Source organism: Branchiostoma belcheri, unplaced genomic scaffold (assembly GCF_001625305.1).
Source record: "Branchiostoma belcheri isolate BF01 breed outbred unplaced genomic scaffold, Haploidv18h27 scaffold63, whole genome shotgun sequence".
In the NCBI taxonomy this organism is placed as follows: Eukaryota; Metazoa; Chordata; class Leptocardii; order Amphioxiformes; family Branchiostomatidae; genus Branchiostoma; species Branchiostoma belcheri.
The window spans coordinates 40138-55816 of record NW_017804276.1 but is presented as its reverse complement, the minus strand read 5'-3'; the positions used below and the strand labels follow the sequence as shown (position 1 = coordinate 55816).

General features: G+C 39.8%; 1 protein-coding gene and 1 long non-coding RNA gene across 2 annotated transcripts in view; both read right to left on the bottom strand.

Moving 5' to 3' along the window:
* Positions 1-2568: 2568 nt before the first annotated feature.
* On the bottom strand, positions 2569-5442 carry LOC109483230. Its single transcript, XR_002141001.1, has 3 exons — positions 5298-5442; positions 3987-4133; positions 2569-2760 (listed from the first exon to the last, which is right to left on the bottom strand). It is a non-coding gene; the product is annotated as an uncharacterized LOC109483230 (long non-coding RNA).
* Positions 5443-6693: 1251 nt separating this feature from the next.
* The window catches only part of LOC109483182, a gene marked incomplete at its 5' end in the record, with an annotated part of 43495 nt that continues 34509 nt past the window's right edge, over positions 6694-15679 (bottom strand). The window contains 7 exons of the mRNA XM_019786166.1: positions 6694-6857; positions 7859-7968; positions 9196-9358; positions 10465-10662; positions 11999-12155; positions 13937-14070; positions 15087-15266. Coding sequence (XP_019641725.1) covers positions 6694-6857; positions 7859-7968; positions 9196-9358; positions 10465-10662; positions 11999-12155; positions 13937-14070; positions 15087-15266 — 1106 coding nt within the window. The remainder of the gene's footprint in view (positions 6858-7858; positions 7969-9195; positions 9359-10464; positions 10663-11998; positions 12156-13936; positions 14071-15086; positions 15267-15679) is intronic.

Here is a 15679-nt window from a genome sequence, read left to right as displayed (position 1 = left end):
GGCATTCAGCCCCAAGGACAGGCATGTTTGCATGTGTGCTAATGGTTTTTAGAACCAAGGACAGGCATGTTTGCATGTGTTGATGGCATTCAGCACCAAGGACAGGCATGTTTGCATGTGTATTAATGGTTTTCAGCACCAAGGACAGGCTTGTTTCTCTGTAGGGTGATGTGTTCAGCACCAAGGGCAGGTGTGTACATATGTATGGATGGTCTTCAGCACCAAGGACAGGTATGTTTCTCTGTAGGTTGATGTGTTCAGCACCATGGACAGGTGTTTGCCTGTGTGTGGTTGGTGTTCGGGGTTATTTCTAAAGCAGAGGATATATAGCAAACTCTTTGTTTCGAAGGATAACTACGTATTAACTTTGACTGGCCAGTATCAAGCAGGGCACGAAATACTGGGTACATGTGCACCTTAGTGCACCCAAATTTGGAGCTGTGCACCTAATTTTTTTCTGTGGGTGCACCCAAATATTTTTGTAGGAATTTTTAACATTAGAAGTGTATAATAGAGTACCGGATATTCTTGGTCTCTAAGTATCAGAGAGATAATAAAATCTTTGTTGTAGTAATGTTTCAGATTTTGAAGTTAGCTCTCATTTTAGATTCAAGCTCAGAAGAGGAGCAGTAAGAAGTACTATTTTGAAGTACCTGTAGGTAGAAGTTCCTTGTCCCATTCCTACTGATGACAGGTTGGCTGCCGTAGTTGGTGATGGTAGTGTTGATCCTGACCGGGGTATCCACACCTGCCCAGATGTGCTCCTGTGGCAGCACTATGCCCAGCTCAAATGCATCAACAGCTAGAATGTCTGTAGGATGCACAGGAATAAAGTCACGTTACAAGGAGTGTATTTTCATGTAACTGTATTACATGGCAGCTTTGATAGCACAAAATTGTATTAGACATATGGCACACAAAGAACATGAAAAACACAAAAATGGGGTTGCTCTAAAAACGTTTGTTTTTAAATGCAAACACTGTATTGTCAGTCCAGTCTTGGACTTATACAGATCTTCTATTTATGTAGTACTACATACTATGAAAAATGCTAAGATCAGGATAGAAAACAATGTATCCTTACTTTACTATTTATTTTTGCATTACTGTATAGCTTTTTGGTTTGATTTGTAATCCGTGACCCCACCCTCACCCACAACCTTGTGGAAAAGCGGTCATACATGTATGTATGTACCAAACAAGCTTTCGAGTTTAAATAAAGGCTTACTACTACTACTACTACTACTACTACTACTACTTACCGCCTGGACATTGTAGGTTAATGAGAATGGCCCTGACGTTATTGGCTGGCTCTGGGTCGACAGGATCGTGGGCATTTCTGTTGTCCGACAACACCACGCCCAGGTAAGCCTCTCCACAGTACTGCTCGTAGTGGCTGAGCTCATGGTCTATCACCAGGTCGTTGGCCCCCAGCTGGTAGAAAGAACTACTGTTTGTCTCAGAGAACAGAAGGGCCAAGACATCCTTCTTGAAGCTGTAGGCAAGCCATAGGTCTTCCGCAGGGTCTGGAGAACAAAAATTGAACAGGCAACACTTTAATTCCGGATTGACACTCTAATTACGCACTACCTTCAGTATTTGTGGCTAAGTTTAAGAAGGAACTTGATACTCTAGAATATGACATAGTACATGTTTACAACTACGTACTACTAGGTAACATTGGTTGGTCCCATAGGACTAGGTCAATTCACAGAATTGAACTGCATTTGGGTGCAGAATTCTGCAGAATCCTGCAATCCAAATGCAGAATTCTGCAACCTATTACAGAATTCTGCAACCTATTACAGAATTCTGCAACAAGATGCAAAATATGAAGCAATTTGCATTGCTTAAGGATAAAAGTTTGTCTCTTCTTTTGTACTGCTAAGTCCTATAAGATTGGTTAGAAGTTGCAAACTGCACAATTCAACATTTGTCTTCTTCAATGGACTGACCCAGTCTTGTCACATGGAGCTTCTCTGAAGTGTGATGTCAACATGTGACAAGTCTCGCTGGGTCAGTCTATTGAAGAAGACCAGAGTAACTGGTCAAAAGCTCTAGTTGAGAACAATTCTTTGCATTGGAATAGAATTTTTTTAAACATTTAAGTGCAGTTTTTAGGGCTTGGAAAGTTTTTAAAGTCAATATTCTAGTCACTTCTCTACATATTGCGTTAGAGCAACACTATCCCAATGTGAACTGACATTCATGGGGCAAAAATACCCAAATCCCTGGCAGAAAATAGTTACAGGAAGGGCCCTTGGCTGATTTTTAGGGTACCACCAATAAAATAAAGGTCTCGTCTTGTGGCTTGTTTCTGCAGTTTAAAGAACAGCCTTCTCACAAAAATTTAGAGTAGGTGGCTGAAATAAGAAAGCAGCAGGCGAGCCATGAAGGGGCTTGTATTGGAGACTACAATTTTTCTAAAATTTACACAAAAGTAGGTGGCGTAAAATTTGAGTAGGCGGTGATTTTCGCCTGTTGCCGGCTTGTTTTGAGAAGGCTGCTTAAAGAATCTCTAATCATCTGATGATATTTCTTGTATCCCCAGCCAGGTTAACTCACCGATGTTGCTGTCGTGTGACAGGTAGAACCTGTAGTCCCAGCTGGTTCTCTCCGGGTACTGCCGACCCACACGAGGGATGGCGGCACTGCCTGAGCTGCTGATCCTCACCTCCAGGGAGAACGTCTTCGCAACCCCAGACTGGAGCACGTTGTCTTCCACCAGCCGGAAGTCAGACACTTCCAGATCTACATAATCTATTAGACAATAAATTTAAACCTATTAGACAATAAATAAATAAATAAAGACAATAAATCTATTAGACATAATCTAGACAGCACGTCGGCAGAACGTACTGCGCCTGCGCAGAACCCCGTATTTCTGCGTTTTTCGTTGGGTTTTTGGTCAACGCTGCATCAGAATTTTGCCTGTTGCAGAGGATATTCTTTCCGACATAACATTTGGAAATGCTAACCTTATATGAGCGAACACAGCCTTATATGAGACATTCTGCCGAAATGCAATGTACAATACATGTACATTACGGGTTTCGCGCAGGTGCAGTACGTTCTGCCGACGTGCTAATCTAGACAATAAATGATGTTTAAAGTTAAAACTTTTGGTCCAACACAAAAAATTCTCTCACCTACACTGTAGAGCTTTCAACCAGTCACTCTGGTCTTCCAGAGTGAATTTTTTGTCTTGGACCAAAAGTTTTAACTTTAAACATGTAACAACCAACACAGATGAACTTTCATCATAGAACAATAAATGATATTGCAAAGTGATTACTAAAATACATGATACCATATATATTTGATTGTAAGTTTACAACGGCTACAATTTTTGTGTTCAGATAAATTTCTGTAGTCACTGTGTTATTTATGTCTTTTAACTTCTTCAGATTTTGAAGACTGCACTATTTAGAGCCATTCTGTGAGTGTATTGCATGCTTATATATTCTGGAGTTACTGTTTTCTGATTATCCAAACTTTTGATTACTTTAAGTTCATGGCTCTTGCTTCTTCAGCACACTTTTTTTTTACTTTCAAAGAAAACAGTCAAGAACAAAGTCGGCTATTGTGACCTTCACAACAAGGTCATGACTTTCGGCCACCATCTCCATATTCAAGGCCAAATGCAAACACCACCTCTTATCCTGATTACCCAAACACCAATTGTAAATAAAAATCCTCCAACCGTTCCATTTCAACTTCGATCATTTTATTGATTTGTATTGTACTTATATTGTATTGCTTCTGTATTGATTGAAATTGTATGTACTTTGTATGTATATTGCTATTGTATAATATTGAATTGAATTTGTACGTACTAAGTAATATTATATTATTATTATATTTTGATATGCTTGTATTTATGCACTTGTGTGTCAGTGGTAGCCGCTACCAGCCTTGTTGCTGTCTGGTTGACACTTGTTATGCACTGTTGCATTTAAATAAACAAACAAACAAACATGGCTGACCTGAGTTACAGTAGACGTTGATGGGGATGCCAGCCTGGTCATTGGTCAGATCTGACCCTGCCAACAGGCTTGCTGACGGGCGGATGAGCACAAACAGATAGGGACGGGACCGAGGGTCACACAGAGAGGATGGAACGTGCACCAGACCTGGAAACAACACTCAAATATAAATCTCAGCATCCTGGCCTTAGGCCACACCAATTTATTTCTTGGTTTATGGATTCGCCCGCTTCATTTTTTTCTGATTTTCAAAAAAAAAAAAAATTCAGAATCAACTGCAAATAAATGCTCATATTTTGCCCTGAACAGTCCTTTTCTTCCTAGTTGTTAGTTATATTCAATGGTATCATTAAAAGTTCAAAATTCATTCAATGTTAAAATTTTGAACCAGCCTGGTGTGTTGACTTCATAGCTCCTATCGTACCACTTTGGGCCATAATAGGATGCCTAGGCCTGTTTTTGTATTTTTTTTTGGCCCGCCCACTCCATTTTTTCTCTAGAAAAAAAATTTGTTAACCAAGAAATTAAATTGGTGTGGCCTTACTTCCAAACTTGAGAAGTGGGGTCCCATTGATAGAATACTCCTGTTACACTTTGAGTTACTGTAATACTTTTCACTCCAAATGTTTTTTTTGTCATTTTTATAAGATTCTTTATTGACACAACAAAAAGTACAGGGACTTTTGTATGGTCTTCTACAACTCAAGATCTAACAAAGCTAAATACATGTGTGGATAACGTTATCTTACGTACAGAGTATATGTACATGTATGCGGTAACCATAAAGGTTTAGCTATTCTCTAACACGTGGTCTCTAAGATCGAAACATTCTTTAATGTAGTTTCCTATTTGAACACTGTATTGGTTATCTCCCCTGAGAATGTTGATTTTATCTATAGAATCTAATGTATACATGGTTGCCCACTCACTGATAACAATGCTTTTCAGTGGAGCCCTGTATAATAAATATCTGATCAACTATCTCTTAACAGGGTGGCATAAAACTATTAAGGTGCACCTTTATAATAAAAATAAATACACATACAAACAGATCAGGAAAATACATTGTTCAGACAACAGCAGTTACCAAATTATACATGTGTACTATTAGGAAATTTCGATTACCAATTCTGTGTATTCTTATACTTGTTGTTATTGACTATATGAATTTTGATGTTGGATAATATAATATGATTGTGTTTTTGTATGGGGGAGGGCAAGTTGTAAAGGTGTGTATGCACTTGTTGTTTGGCCCTCCCTTTCACTTTGTGAAAAATCAAAATAAACAAATAAACAAAGGAGGAAACATACCTCTGAGTAGCCCAGTTTGGTACGCTCTTCCGTTCTCCAGTACTTGTGCCTGGTGGCTGCCGGTAGTGTAGTCCTGTACGGTGAGCTGGGTGTCGCGTGCTGTGTCCAGCGTCGTGTCATTAGACAAGTACAGCACCAGGTTAAAGTCGTCCTCTGAAAAATGACATCCTTGGTGAGTCAAGCACAAGACTTAAGCCTCAGTCACAACTCGCCGTACATGCTTTTTTTCCGTATGTTTTTTTGGAGGCCACGTCTGCTACGTTTTTGGAGTGGCGTCTACCTACGTCACTCGCACGGTTGCGCAAGGTGTAAGAGTGGGGTCTGCACGCCACGTCTGGCCGTGAGCGGTTGCGTGCAACGTTCGTTGTGCAAGAGTTAGTGATAAGTGAGTTGTACGTGCTTACAACGTACAATCTCTGTGCGATTGCAACTTTACCGTAAGGAGGCCGTACTCACACGTGCTTCTTATGTACGGTACGTATGGGGCACGCGCGTCGCCCGTACTCGCACGTACGGGTGGTGAATCCGCAGACCGCACGCAGAAAAAGTTACATGCACTTAAAGTTCTACGGCGTGTCTGCGTGCTCCCACATCCGTTGGATTCCGTACGGAGGTGGTACTCATCGGTTACGGATCCCCTACGTTTGCCCACGTTTTTGCACGTGGATAGCACGCAGGAGCACGTGCGGCGGGTTGTGACCGAGGCTTTACACACAAGTCATGCAGTTCTCACTTCCATTTTGAGACACTGTGACAGTGACAGTTGTCATGAAAATTAACCCAACATAATTTACCAATAACAAATTAAGCGTAAATTCTACTAAAAGGCTGACTGATTTTTTAAACACTTTGGACATCAGATAATGAAAAACTGTACTCACAACTTTGGCTTCATTTTAAAAAATTCCACCCACTAGCTTATCCTATTATGATTCATAAACTTGATTGGTGAAATTGTCCAAAGCAGGGTTAAACCATGCAGTAGATTGTGATTTTCTACCTCCATGGTTAAACTAAGCAACCTAAGGCCACACCAATTCAATTTGTTGTTTCTCAGATTTTTTCAGTACAAATATGAAGCGACAGGGCGAAAAAATAAAAACAGGCCAAGGCACCCCGTGATAGCCGGAAATGTTAAAATATGAGCCATCAAGTGAACATAACAGGCTGGTTTATAATCAAAACATTAGACTTTGAACTTTTAATGAAACAAAATTGCATTGTTACATTGAAAAACCTTTAACAACTAGGAAGAAAAGGCCCAAAATATGCCTCTTAATGAGCATTTTGCAGTTGATTTAGAACAAAAAAAATTTTTTTTTTTTTTTTGCAAATCAGAAAAAAAATGGACAGGGCAAATCTGAGAAACATCAATTTGAAATTAAATTGGTGCGGCCTAATGTACATGTATTACAGCACCTGACAATGGTGGAGTTTCCTGGTCACTGTAGCTTCCCATGTCCGCTACTGTAGCAATGAAGTGGACCTCATTGTTGGAGTTATCCCTGAAACGTTCGGGTAAGTATACGACGTCCAACTTGTCCAAGTACAGACGGTCAACTGCAAAACCAGATGAGTTCAAATACATTGCATTACAAAGTACTATCAGGCAGTTTCACATACATGTAGTAAACATAAAATGCAGCCTCATGATTATAATTCTAAAAGGTGTATGATTATTATTTTACCTCTCCTTGAAGAATATTATCATGCGGTGACTTTATAAAACTATCGATGAGATTCAGAAGTGTAAAATGTAACAGGGAAGGAATTTAAAAACTTTTAAAAACTTTAACAGATGGAAGAAAAACTAGCTGATATATCAAATTTTCCTGCATTCAGAATAGTTGCTGCCGTAAGGAAATTTGTTAATCTAAAATTTGAAATATCATAACCACACCAATTTGATTTGCTGGTTCTCGAATTCGCCTCTTCATTTTTACTGATTTGCAATAAAAAAAAGCCCCCAATTTTGCCCCCAACTGTCCTTTTCTTCCTACTTGTTACAGTTTTTCCATCTATCAATGCAGTGGTTTGATTAAAAGTTCAAAATTCATTGTTAAAATATTAACCCAGCCTTTTGTGCTGACTTCATGGCTCCTATCATTGCATTTGGGGCTATAAAAGGATGCCTAGACTTCTTTCATTTTTTTCGCTCTGTCACTTCATATTTTTTCTGAAACAATCCGAGAACCAACAAATTAAATTGGTGTGGCCTTAGGTAGTTTCATGTAGTAAATGTAAAACGCAGCCTCCAAGTTACTAGTATCATTATAATAATTATTATTCTAAATGGTTTATGATTATTTTAACTCTCCTTGAAGAATATCATCATGGTGACTTAATAAAACTATCAGAAGTGTCAATGCAACAGGGAAGGAATTTCAAAACTTTTAAAAAATTAAACAGAAGAAAAACTAGCTGATATTAAATTTTTCTGTATTCAGTATCGTTGTTGCCGTAAGGAAGTTTCTTAAATATCATAAGGTACACCAATAAAGGACATCTACATTTAAATAAAGTGTCAATGTATCAAAGAGTCAGTCCAGCATTTCACTTACATCTACAGGCAACATAGATGTGCTGCACGGCTGCATTGTTGTCCTTATACTGGTCCTTCACTCCTGTTGGGTCTACAGCCTCTGTCAACTGAACATATGCACCTATGTACCTGTGGGTGGACAAGAACAAATACCATCCCAACTGAGCATGTCGGCAGAACGTACTGCGCCTGCGCAAAACCCTCATTTTTCACGATTTTCCTTGGATTTTTGGTTAACGTTGCATCAGAATTTGGCCTGTTGCAGAAGATATCTTTTCCGACATAACATTTGGAAACTACAGACAGGACGTTAACCTTATATGCCCGAATATGACCTTATATGAGACGTTCTGCCAAAGTGCTATGTACAATACATTACGGGTTTCGCGCAGGTGCAATACGTTCTGCCGACGTGCTTCCCAACTGTGTCCACATTTTGCAGATAAGAAAAGGCTCTCCTCGTAACATCACAAATCAAAACATTACAGAAAAAGATGAATTATTAGTCCAATCCAAGGAGTTCCAATCTCTGGGTTCAATGTCAGCATAGTCACATTGTCACTGTCTTCATTCATTGCATTTATTTTGTTATTTGCAATAGGCCTTCAGGCAATGAACTTATAAAAGGTATGTTCTTTATTGGCGTGATCAGGCTGATAGCTTGGGCGATACAGAATACAGACTCTGAGTGTAGTATTCCGTGAATAGTTTCATCAGAGGTTGGTAAGACACTGAGTAAAGAGACTCTTTTTACACAACCAAGTCTTTTCTTCAGTTGACGTTTCGGTGACCGTCTGTCACCTTTCTCAGACATGCAAATATTGACAAATGTACATTTGGGAATGCATCTATAGCAGCGACACCTGTGCTGCAATGCAATGTTGACCGGTCAGAATTTTCCTGAGGAAGGTGACAGACAGACACCAAAACGTCATCTGAATAAAAGACTTGGTTGGGTAAAAAGAGTCTCTTCACACAGTGTAGTATTCTATATGTCTATATGACAGAGAGGATATGTAATGTATTAAACTTATCATCATGAAAAATAAATGACTAGAGAAGTAACATTTGCAAAGCAAATGCATAATGTTTACCTTCGGACATGGTCTGCCCTGTTGATTCTTACTCAAACACATTCACATACATGTACTACTAGTATATGGTGACAGGAGCAGAGCAGACCATGAAATTGCAACATTATGTAACCCTACACCAGTCACCATGGTGACAGACGTCAACAAATTATGCCATTGGTTAGGTCATAGGACACTGTTTGGAGAAGAAGAGGAGGAAGAAACTGAGCAAAAACAATATGTTTTCCTTCAGTAAACATAAATAGGAAGTTTCTATACTGACCAGTGTTTGTTGCAGACCCATTGTTTGGATGGTACAGACAGGTGAGGTCCTACACCGTCCATGTCTGTGAATACGTGAGTCAGGACTGTCGCTCGACCTCTGGAAGAGGAGACTGCCGAGTGGAGCGAACTGAAGCCAGAGGTATCGTAGTCAAGAATAAAATCTGAAACAAGAAAACATAGAGACACTGAAATGTAAATAAATGTAACATTTTTTATGCTGTTAATGGAAAATTGAGGTGGTTTCTAGCAGTAGCCTCAGAACTGAGAGGTCCCAGGTTTGATAACCTGACACACCTGATATTGTGCCATTTTGGGAAAGGCACTTGGGCCAAGGAAAAAAGTATGTGTTTCCTGTTTGCCAACAGACCCTAAAAAAATCTGCCAACCACAACCTTTTATGGGGGGTGAACCCCTGCAAGGGACATAAATTCAACCTTTTCTAGCTCCAGGATCTTGCATCTGAGTGATAAAACATTCTACAATTGGTTTTCTAACATTGACATTGAAAATAAAAGTGTCCTCATGCAAGTTTTACTTTGTTAAACTGTATTGTATAAGTTGAGGAACTTGGACCCCTTTATAGATATCACAGGGCAGTCTAAAAAAAAAAAAAATGAAAAAAAAAATGATACCTTCCGACCCTAATTTTTTCAGGAGTAAAACAGGAAACTCTTCTTTCCTAGGCCTTTAAGGACCATGATTTTTTTTTGTCTACTCTGACCTCCTTCTTTAAGTCCCTTGAGTGTATTGAGTTTTATCCTACCTTCCTTAGTGGTGCATACCTAAACCCACATTTAGGTTCAGGTCCGGATTCAAGTCCAGAGGTTTAGGTTCAGTTCCGGACTTGTAAGTCCAGACCTAAACCCATGGCATATACAAAATTGCATGTTGACAACCTTGCAATGTTGTCTGGGTGAAACTTTGGCCACATAACATGGAGGCCGGTACTTGACGATGCCTGATGGCAATGTTTTCTTCATTTTGCAGCAAAGATTTCGTAGATTTGCAATCTACGGAAGGTTTTAGCTGGTTTGGAAAGAAAAGGAGTATGTGATATGGTCTTTTTCTTCATTTTGCAGCAAAGATTCCGTAGATTTGCAATCTACGGAAGGTTTTAGCTGGTTTGGAAAGAAAAGGAGTATGTGATATGGTCTTTTATGGTAATAAGTCCGGAATCAGTTCTTGACTTTTAGGTTTTTTTGGACTTGAACCTAAACATTCTTACAAGTCCGGATCCAAGTCCAGTGAACCAGTATGCATCACTAACCTTCCTTGGGATCAAATGTCCTGTCCTTAGACAAGAAGAAGGTGAGGTTGTAGTTCTGGTCAGGCAGTGAGGTGACCGGGAGGTTGTCCCTGTCGTACGAAGTGACCTCCACGGCCGTCCAGAGGGGCAGGGGCTCGCCCGAGATGACCACTCCGCTGTCGGTCACTCGCAGACCCTTCACGTTCAGGTCAATGTTTCCTGGAATTTTTGGACAACATCACAGATTACAGTCACATTGTTTTTAATTATTATTTGTTTCCCTGAGGCTTTGTTTATTTATGACCGTCACATAAACCATAAACTGCTGGATGAACACGCTCCAGCAAACTATACTTGACTGTGTCAAGGCTAGAACTGAACGCTATGAGAACAGCAGTGTCCCATATATGATATCGCTTTTAAATAATTGTATGATCACAATCATGTCATGAATTGTAGTGGTTATCTGTATGTAAAGTCTGTTAATATGTGAACGTTAAAGAAATGTTGTCTCTCCTGTAGCAATTTTATAAAGTCAATCAGTGTTTTTGATCTTAATGTGTAACCAAGTTTTAATGCCAGTAATTGTAATTAACTTTGATGATTTTTATTGTATACCAATGAATTTTAAACTAATTGTACAACTGTTACAGCAATTGTAATTCAGCCTGTGGCTGCAAATTCCTTGTTTTATCAATAAACCATTTGATTGATTGATTGATTGATTGATTGATTGATTGATTGATTGATTGATTGATTGATTGATTGATTGATTGATTGATTGATTGGTTGATTGATTGATTGATTGATTGGTTGATTGATTGATTGATTGATTGATAAATCATGACATACTCAAATTGGCCTGCTGGGACCTTTTCATTGGGGTCATGAGGGAACATTTCTGAATCAACAATTTCTTCTGAAAATATTCTCACTGGTAAGTTAAGAAACAGCCTTCAGCTACCAGTAAATATTAAACATGAGTGTGTAATACATACTCTGTCCCTGTTTTTTCTCGTTAAGGCCACACAAATTTAATTTGTTGGTTCTCGGATTTCTTTCAGCAAAAATATGAGGCGAAAAAAAATTAAAGCAGGTCTTGGCATCCTATTATAGCCCCAAATACTACGAAAGGAGCCATGAAGGCAACACAAAAGGCTGGGTTTAGTAATTATTTAAACAATGAATTTTGAACTTTTAATCAAACCATGTGCACTGCATTATACATTCACGTATTAGATATTAGATGGAAAAACTGTAACAACTAGGAACTCGAGTGTTGGGGGCAAAATATGAGCATTTTTCAGTTTATTCAGAACCAGAATCTTTTTTTTTACAAATAAAAAAAAATGGAGAGGTGAATCCGAGAACCAAGAAATTAAATTGGTGTGGCCTAATCATAAATTTTTAAGAAATTACCACACAAAACAGCAACAGCTGCTGTAGAATTGTGCATCAGTTCAACCACTTGATAGTATCACAAGCCACTTAAAAGCATACTATTAGGATGTAGTTTAAAACTGAGAAGAAAAAGAAAAACCACCAGACTACATACTGATACACCCTTGCATCCTGATCTTGGTGGTTGCAAAGTTGTTGTGTTCAGCAGTCTCATCAATCTGACCCATGACGATCCCTCGAGGATCAGCGTACCTGCTGTCCACGACAATGCCCAGGTAAACCTCACGGTTACAATACTTCAGAAACTGTTCCTGCGATGGAAAGAAAAGTTGGCTTGATAAGAGAATTTATGTCATACGTCGATGAAGGTTAGACATCCAGGTAATATGATACACCAAAAAGCAGTTACTCAAGCAATTGGATATGATTTTGGAAACGGTCAGACGTTTCAGCTAGTATCCACTAGCATCTCCTGCATATCCTGATATGCAAGTGAAGACAATTTTGCATATCAATCAATAGTTAGTGCTTATAAACCTGCATTTCTCCTCTGGTCTCTCAGTCACTGATGAAAGCTAGTGGATACTAGCTGAAATGTCCGTCTAGTGACCGTTTCCAAAATCATATCCAGTTGCTTGAGTAACTGCTTTTTGGTATAATTTATGTCATACCTGGGCCGCGATTACGTTCGATATGGGTGTTCCGGCCCGTGTGATACATTTGTAACTAGCAGTACGGCCCGGGGGCTCTTTATGCGTACAGCCCAGACTTCCACATGTTCCACGCCCACCGCTTTCGAAAATATCGGACATTGGAATTGATGTTGTTGCATTTTTTGGGGTTTAGGGACACCAAATTTTTGCTCACTTTGCATTAAAAGGCGTTTTCTTGGGTGAGTATTACATAAATAAAATACAACACGGTGTATTCCGCATCACCCTCGGTCCCAGCCCTCCCGCGGATCGGATCTCCCTCCGGCCTTCGGCGATCCGACGTGTGGTCGGGCTGATACCTCGGGCGATATGGAATACACAGTGTTGTATTCGTTTACACAATAAGAAAGGATGGGCTGATACAGGAACTACAGAATGATGTACAATGTATGAGGCAAGGGAATTGGATTAATGTCTGAGGTAATATAATGTGCATAGGGGACAGATGTGATGCTTGCCTCAAGACAACTTCTGAGAAGTATTTCATGACCTTCAAGCTCACACAGATTTCTGCATCTACCCTTTTGACCTCCTGTCATTCTGCCTGTCAATCTTCTCAACCGTGTTCTGTCATAGTATACTCTTGAGGTTACCACATTTCCTGTGTCTGACCTTTTGACTTCCTGTCATTCTGCCTGTCAATCTTCTTCTGACCATGTTCTGTCATCCTATTCTCAAGGTTACCACATTTCCTGTGTCTGATCTTTTGACTTCCTGTCATTCTGCCTGTCAATCTTCCCCCAACCGTGTTCTGTTTATCCTACTCTCCAGGTTACCACATTTCCTGTGTCTGACCTTCTGACCTGTCATTCTGCCTGTCAATCTTCCCCTGACCATGTTCTGTCATCCTACTCTCAAGGTTACCACATTTCCTGTGTCTGACCTTTTGACCTCCTGTCATTCTGCCTGTCAATCTTCCCCTGACCATGTTCTGTCATCCTACTGTTGAGGTTACCACATTTCCTGTGTCTGATCTTTTGACCTGTCATTCTGCCTGTCAATCTTCCCAACCGTGTTCTGTCATCCTTAGTATACTCTTGAGGTTACCACATTTCCTGTGTCTGATCTTTTGACCTGTCATTCTGCCTGTCAATCTTCCCAACCGTGTTCTGTCATCCTTAGTATATTCTTGAGGCTACCACATTTCCTGTCTCTGACCTTTTGACCTGTCATTCTGCCTGTCAATCTTCCTGACCTTGTTCTGTTTATCCTACTCTCGAGGTTACCACATTTCCCGTGTCTGCCCTTTTGACTTCCTGTCATTCTGCCTGTCAATCTTCACCCTCCATGTGCTGCCTATCAGCAAGCTCTTTCCCGACAAACATACGCACAAGCCCACAGGTCAGCCACCCAAAACAATACTTCCTTCCTGCTCCCACCTGTGTGATGTCCAGCTGCCCCTGTAGGGAGGTTGTAGTGCCGTCGGCCAGGTAACCGTGCTGCAGCAGGTAGTTCACGTTCCTCTCAGGCACGTGGGTCACAAAGGTGTCGTCTATTGTAATGACAGCATCATCTAGAGCACGCACAGGTAGATTGAAATACATTCAACATATCATAATTACATATAATATTTACTTATTAATAAAAGGAGGTTTAAAATCAACCGTTTGTTTGTTTGTTTGTTTATTTCGATCGCCATTAGTATGTCATTGATTAATACTATTCTTCCTGGAGTTCACATAAAATAGAATAACAAATAATAATAATAGCATAATTATAATAATAATAATTACTTTTAGCAATAATGATAATAAATAAAACCTACAAAATTATGTTGAATTTATGACAAACTTGAAACAAAATCAGCATAGAGAAATAAAAAGTGCATTGGAGGTCAGAGAGCAAATAATAGAAATAATATGTTTGAAATGAGAGTAATAATTGATTTACTTGACCAATCATTGGAAAATTGAACAAAACAGTAAACAAATATTTAAACTGACATAAATAATAACATATAAATAACTCAAATGCAACAATCTATATGCAACAGAATATAATTCCTATAAATCAAGTGATTGAACAACCATTGATTTTTAACCTCCTTGATTCATGTCAGAATGATACAGAAACAGGTTTGAATTGTAATTTCCAACACAGGAATTGGTCCTTTTGACCTGCTTGTCAATCTTCTGCCACCCACGTGCTCTCAACCTATCCTCAAGTTCACCCAATTTCCTGTGTCTGACCACTTATTCCTGACCTGACAGGAAAAGCTATCTGTCACCAAAAATCCAAGACCATAGCATGTTCAGGACAAAAGATACAAAAAACGGAAGTTTTGCTGCAGTACCAAGGTCAGCCACCAGGAGGCCAATATTTGACCTTGACCTTTGTCTTCCTAAGACCTACCAACATACCAAATATCCTCACAATCCATAAAGGCGTTCTGAAGTTATGCTGACTACAAATGTGTGGAAACACAAACACACACACACACACAGACACACACACACACACACACAGACAGACACACAAACAGACACACCAAAAACAATACCTCCATGAAAAAAGGTAAGAAACACCTACCTGACAAATAGAAGGCCACATCAAAGTTCTTCTCCTCGCTGCTCCAGTCAGGGTGCAGCATGTGTGGCATGTTCTTCTGCATCACTCCAATGTCCAGACTGAAGGTGTGCGGTTCCACATCTCCCACCTGGTACTCCAGAGAACTCAGGGAGAAACCGGCTACAGTAAGGTCAGCATAAGCTGCAGAAAAACAGGACAAAATCAGTGGACAAAGTCATCATAATTCTTTATGTCATACCTGGGCCACAGTTACCTTTGATATGGGTGATCCGGCTTCTTTACGCAATACGGCCTGGGCTTCCAAATGTTCCATAGAACGATTCAAACGTGTTTCGCTCTAACCGCGTGCACCACTTTTGAAAATTCGACTACAAAATTCGGACGTTGGAATCGTGTTGTTGCATTTTTTGGGTTTAGGGACACCAAATTTTTGCTCATTTCCCATTGAAAGGCGTGTTTTCTTGGGTGGGTATGACATAAATAAAACACAACACAGGGTATTCTGCATCACCCTCGGTCCCAGCCCTCCCGCGGATTGGATCTCCCTTCGGCCGTCTGGCAATCCAACACGTGGTCAGGCTGGTACCTTGGGC